Source organism: Aedes albopictus, chromosome 2, assembly GCF_035046485.1.
Source record: "Aedes albopictus strain Foshan chromosome 2, AalbF5, whole genome shotgun sequence".
NCBI lineage: Eukaryota > Metazoa > Arthropoda > Insecta > Diptera > Culicidae > Aedes > Aedes albopictus.
In genome coordinates, this window is record NC_085137.1 from 27,750,236 (window position 1) to 27,757,117 (window position 6,882).

General features: G+C 38.4%; 1 protein-coding gene across 1 annotated transcript; it reads right to left on the reverse strand.

Moving 5' to 3' along the window:
• Positions 1-4,060: 4,060 nt before the first annotated feature.
• LOC109402575 (uncharacterized) lies at positions 4,061-6,356 on the reverse strand. Its single transcript, XM_019675249.3, has 2 exons — positions 6,071-6,356; positions 4,061-5,633 (listed from the first exon to the last, which is right to left on the reverse strand). The coding sequence occupies exons 1-2, from the start codon at positions 6,191-6,193 to the stop codon at positions 4,203-4,205; spliced, it is 1,554 nt and encodes a 517-aa protein (XP_019530794.2). The 5' UTR covers positions 6,194-6,356; the 3' UTR covers positions 4,061-4,202.
• Positions 6,357-6,882: the final 526 nt, after the last annotated feature.

Genomic DNA, 6,882 nt, shown 5'->3' on the forward strand with positions numbered 1-6,882 from the left:
AATGACAAAGATCGCTCCCGAGTTTGTTTGCAACAAAAACGGTAGGAATATTTGTCTCGTTCTGTTCACATCGTGATTTTCGCATTGTTTTACAACTGAAAGTCGAATTTATGGTTTGCAAGAGTCTTAATTCGTCCAAATGCTTATGAATTCGATGATGTGAGTCGAAAATGATGTCTGCAGAAAAGCCAAAATATCAGCACACGAACGGCAAGCGATTTTTGTTTTATTGCTCTCATCGCCTGACATGCGTTTGTTGCGGAGCGCCTTTGTTACCAACAAGCTCCGCTTAGGACAAAGCGTTTGTTTTTCAGCGTGATCCGTTTTTCATACCCTGGTCTGGAGTTCAAAAATGCCGACCGGAATATCCGAAATGGCGGCTGTTTAATGGGGTTTAAGCCACTAGAACCTTTCAATATGGGTATATCTGGTATGGGAAAGAAGTCTGGAATCCAAAATGACAACCAGAATATCTAAGATGGCGGACTTAAATCCAAAATGGCGGCTGCAAATTCAAGCTTGCGCCTTTTTTAACCCTCTCTTTCCCATGGTAGCACAGGTGATCCACTACTTTGCACTGTTCATACAAATACAGGATAAGTTAGATCATTCCCATTTTTTCGTCAGATGTTTGTATATGTTTAATGAACTATTATGCCAAGTTTGGTCAAAATTTCTCTGCTCTTTTTTGTTCTGGAGCTAAATGATTAAGCGGAATTCTGTATTTTTTCTATTTTAATTCAAATAATATTTGAATATTCAATATTCCGAAACATGAACATTATTTTCAACGGAAAAAAATACTAGCATGCCCTACAGTATGTATATTAGCACAATAAAATACCGTTTGACAAACAAGTTGACGATAAAACACTAATTTTATGAACAAACATGTGGATCATCAGTGATCCATTGGGAACATAACGACATTTTTATCCTTCCTGATCTAACCTGTTCCTTGTTAGCATGTTTGTTTGCATTCAAGATATTTTTCATTATTAATAGGGTTTCATGTAAAAATGTCATTATTTCATATAATGCAATCTATATAGCGCCGGCAATAAGTCGTAGATGAATCCAGGAGGGTTTATAAGGACTGTATCGGAAATTAACTATAAACATTCAAAATGCTCTATCTCGACGCACGGTTGGTCTTTTCATTCCGGTTCTTCTATGAAATCTTCACAATATAGTTAAGTTTAGAATAGCTTGAAGAAATTTGGAAAATGTTTAGTATTATTGAAAATATGGGTCTATGAGTATACCACACAAAATAACAATCTGTACAAACAGTTTTTATTTTAAATTTTCTCAAAGTTTCAAACATTTGTAGCGAAAAAAAAATGTACGGGGAAAAATCTGGAAAATAATGGTTATTACTAGCAGTTATGTACACATAATATATCACTCAAAACCGACTTTTAAAATTCTTATTTTGGATAGAAAAACCTCCAACATTAAGAATATGGTCTATCCCAAAGGAACTCCTACTTTTTGGTCGAACTTTGACGCTCTGTTTTAAATATCTTTAGAGGTTATAAAATTCCGTTCTCTGGTAGAACTACCTCTTCAATAGATTTAAATACATACCCAATCGAAAAAAAATGCAAATTTTCAGCTTAATGTATTTCACGGAGAAAAATCAAGTTGGTTTGAAATAACAAACTAGTTTGTTGATTTTTAAACTGATAGATTTGTTATTTCAAATTCAACATTTGTTGTTTTCAAAATAAAATTGGCAGTTGAAATGACCTCGTTTATTTGTTGTTTCTAATATTGGTAAGTGATATACGGTCCAGTAAAAACGAACTAAAATGTTTGTAATTTACAACAAAATCCATGGTTTGTTTTTACTAATGTTTGGGTTGTCAATTACGTTTGTAATTCGAGAAAAACAAACCAAAACTTTGATTTGTTTCAACAAACTGTCCATGTACAATCAAACCAACATGTTAGTTAGAGAAAATTCAACTGGAATTCCAGTTCATAACAAACCAGATTATTAGTTTGTTTGATTTTGATCAGGAGTACCCGGTTCGTACGACCATTTTACAGAAGATTATTGAAACGCCTCGTGGATCGCAGCAGGAACTGAGTGTAAAGAATTGCGGTTCGTTGCGTTTATTTATTTTTTGTTGAACTTCGAACTTACTTCAGAATCTCAGGTAAGCTTCTATATTTCAACCTGATTTCAACATTCATAGTGTGAAGTATAAATTCATAATATTTTTAGGCACGTTTAAAATCGTGGGCTTCCCTGCCATGTTTCGTACGGAACTTGACCGCCGTATTCTTGTGTTAACGCAGAGTGAATTCACCTAGGAATTCACGATGAATAGTGCATTGTATCATTTTTTGGAACAAACTGACGTGAAATTGAATCGGAGCAAGAAACGAATTGTGCTCAACGGTGGAGTTTTGCTAGGATACTTGTCGTGATACTTTGTGATGAGGAAATGCTGAATCGCTGAGAAGGACTAAACATGAATAAAATTACTATTTTTCAGCGAATGTGAATGTTGTTAGTAGCGAAATAAATAAAACTAGTTGCATGCTTTATAACAAATTATTTTATTGAAAACAAGAGAAAAAGAAAAACAAGAGCAACAAACAATTAAAAAACAACTAATTCATTAGTTAATTCAAACGACACGTTGGTTCAGAACAAACTAGTTTCCGGTATATTCAAACGCATATTTTTGGTTTGAAACAACTGATCGCGGTGGTTGTTTCTGAAGCTGTCATACGAAACAACCATCACGTTTGTTATTTCAACCAATGTTTTGTTCCTTTTACCCGCAAGCTCAGAAACACAACAACAAACTATGTTAGTTAGTTTCAACCGGCGTTGGTTGTTGAAAGCAACTAAAATATTGGTTGTGCCATAATCTACCTTGAATTCCGGTTAAAACAAACTAAATCCTGTTTGTAATTACAAACATTTTTTCTCCGTGTTTTTATTTGCGTAATCGTTCTCTGAAGACGCATAAAAAAAGTGTTCCTCGAAAAATGGCCTTTTTTTCATTTTTAAGAATTGCCCTAAACTGCGCAGGGAATTTTTCTTGATAAAAATAATTTTCCTATATCATGAGCGTTCTGGAAAAGAATATATTTGCCCAAAAATAAGAGAAAAAAAATAATATTTTCCCACAGTTTTCGCAATTTTAAATTTTTAGGAGGTGTCCAAAATTTTAAAAACATTTGCGCAATCTTTGAGATAAAAGTCCAATTTAAATGATTATTTTTTGAAAATCAGAACTGCCATTCTTTATTTAAGAGATTTATATAGTATCTCCAAAAATAAAGTTATGTTTATTTCGAACAGATTATTTTTCAGGCAATTGTGAACGTTTATAGTTAATTTCCGATACAGTCCTTATGGTACGATGAGAGAATCCATAGATTCGAAGCGAATCATGTCCGAATAACTACTTATGATAACTGCAAGAAGTCCGACAAGTTTCATTAAGTTTTACAGAAGGGCTAGATAAGAATCTCGAGATGAATTAAAGATTTAATAGACGATTTATAAATATAGTTTTGAAAAAAAAAAAACAATATACAAATAAAAAACAAAATTTATATATGTGAATTCAGTGCATCCATCTTCCCAATGGATCACAGGTGATCCATCCAAAAAATCAAATTTTTCATTTCTAACGATATTTTGGAGTAAAACTATACATCTTTTGTTCTGGTGATTTTTTCAGAAACCATTTTATCTATTTTTAAATGTCAAAAAACTTTGTGGGAAAGAAAGGGTTAAGAGTTTAAGGCTCAAACATCAAAAGCCAGATAAACTATATAATTTCTGGTATCATGAAATGGATTTTTATTAAACGTATGAAAGCACGATATTCATCAACATGTTACTTGAGTTTTGCCGAAAATGGGGTTTCGAAGGCACGAGAAAGGCACCATCACCGCTAGGTGAATTAATTAGGGTTTTTCGACACAGCCTCCCTTATCGTTACACCTGGAGATTATCACAGCAGATGGAATCGCAAATCGACCACGTTCTGATTGACGGACGACATTCTCACCATCCTGACGAGTAGTGTTATAGTTTTTGTTTAATTTTATTGGATTTAATATCATACAAATCAAAAAAGATGATGAGGAAATTTACCTTCCTCAGTTTAGCTTCAATGAATACAAACTAAATCATAACGACCTAGGTATATACTGAATCCGCAAAAGGATTAGTTGATAATTTCTTCGCTATTGTCGACTTCAAACTTCAGTTCGATTTGCTCCTGCTGCTGATCATCATCATCCGACTCAAACGATTGCGACGATTCTTTGACGGGCTTGGGAGCACGACGAGGGTACTTTCGTTTCCGTCCACGCAGCACTCGACACCATTTGGCCATGTGCAGCTCAAGATTGGCCCGCTGCACGCCGCAATGGGGACAGGTGGGGAACTTCTCCAGGATCCGGTTCACTTCGACGTCCTTCGTGGTGAAGGCTGTATGTTTCCACATCCGCTGGTGTCGAGTCAAATTGATGCGCACAAACGTTTGGAAGCTGCACTCCGCGCAGCACTGCAGCTTCTTGATGGCCTTACGAGGCGCCTTATCACTGGGAATGGTAACCCTGAAGCCAGTGTGTTGCCTGTGCTGATGATGTCGCATTACGTTACCCTTGAAAGAAGATCTGTAGTCGCACTGCTCGCATTCAAATACCTTGGAGAGGTACTTTTCTACCACAACGGGTTTTTCGGCAAGCTCTTTCAGCAGTTCCTCCGATAATTGGGTATCTTGTGCAGTGACCGTTGGCAAAGGTTGTTCGATTACAGGTTTAATGTCGACACTCTGATCTACACCGATCGACGTGATGTTCTTGAGTGCAGGTTTCCTACGGCGCTTGGGAGGTGGAGGAGGTTTCTTTTGTTTCTTTACGCGCTTGCCTCGGCACCACTTTGCTATGTGTCTCTCGAGATTAGCCCGCTGTACGCCACAATGCGGACAAGTGGGGAACTTCTCCAAAACCTTGTCCACTTCAACATCCCTCGAACTGCTGGTCGTGTGCTTCCAGATCTGCTGATGTTGCGTAAAGTTAGCGGTCACAAACGTCTGGAAACCACATTCCCCGCAGCAGTGAAGCTTTCTGATGGTCTTTTGAGGGGCCATATCGTTAAGACCGGAGATCCGCATGCCAGTGTGTTTCTTACTTTCATGATGTCGAAAAAGGTTGGCTTTGAACGAGGCCTTGTAGTCGCACTGCTCACATTCGAATACCCTCGAAAGGTACCTTTCAACCACAACAAGTTTCTCCTCGCCAAGCTCGTGTTCATCCGGTTTATCTATGGTAGCCTCTTCCGGTGGAAGAATATCCTGCTCCTCGTTGGGTTCCTCCGGTAAGGCTTCATCCACTTCGGCTGCAGGTAGGGAAACCTGTGATTCTGTATCAGAGCTATCGGCTTGGTTATTTTGTTCAGTTAGCAAGGGATCCTTAAGATTTGGATCAGGCTCTATGTTTGCAACTGCGAAATGTTCCGGTGGGGCATATTTGAGCATCTTCTTCAATTCGGCGTCCGAGTAGTCGCAATGTTTGCGAAATCGATACATAGAGTTTAGGGTACACAGACAAGCCTCGCATATGGTCTGTGGCAGCATGTCGTAAGGGGATACCTGGAGGGAGAAATAAAACGTTTGAACATTATGAAAACTGCTGCACAGGTCTGCCAGATCTGGGCCAGAAGTTCAATCGTTCGCTCGGAGGCTTTGTGCCACAAGTCGACGTACTTCGAGACAATAACGGGAATCCTCACGAACGAGAGTGAGGTGGTTTCAAGTATGTTGAAGGTGACGCATTAACAAATTTTTGAATCCAGGAGGAGGACGAGATTTTTGGAATGAGCAGATTAACTATCAAGCTAAGTCCTAAAATACAGTGGAGATGTACTGATGAGAGTTGGCCACCACCACGCTAATGCTGAGTACAAAAAGCGCAATTTTTTCAACGTGTTGTACAAAATACAATAGCGCGATCGCTCGAGGGTTAATATGCGAATGGACCACCCAATGAACATCAAAGCATGCACGCACAAATAATCGATTTATCTTACCTCTATCTGCAGGCAGTAGCTCAGCATATATCCTACGCGCACGTCGGTTACCTGTGACACGGTACCGACATCAAACTTCCGGTCCGCATTGGTACGATAGCAAGTGCGGCAATACGCGTCCATTTTTCACGCCAAAATGTTCCAATTTCACTGATTTCACTTTCGATTATTCAGCAGTATCACTGTGATGTGAACAAACGAGACTGATGGAACTTTCACAGGTCTTTCGCTAAATGTAAACAAATAAAACCACCCCTCGATTGGAGGGTGAAATTTTACCTGACACGCACACATGCATACAGAGTACTCTAGTACTGCCTTTTCGACGTTTCTTTCAGTGATGCCACACGGAACCGCCAAACTACCCAAAATAGGACAGATCGGTGAAGTACTAGATTTGTAGTAATGAGCTGAATTTTAGTATAGAGCTTGCTGACGTTTACTCACCTTTCTCTTTCAAACATGCAAGCGGAATAGGATTTGTTGTCATCAGGAAAGGTTTCCCGATGAAAACAAATCCTATCCCGCCTGCAAGCTTGAAAGAGAGAGGTGAATAAACGTTAGCAAGCTCTATGGTGAGAAGGTCAATGGGGCACGTTCGGTGTAGTACTAGATTTGTAGTAATGAGCTGAATTTTTGTATGGTGAGAAGGTCAATTCTCCGTTTCTGCAATGAAATGGTGCAAAAAGCGTGGGTATTATGATTCCTTGCCTAATTTGATGCTACTTGAGCAAAACTTTGGATAACTGTGTTGTTTATGTTGCAAGAAATGGAGAAAACAACAACACAGTTGCCCAAAGTTTTGCTCAAAC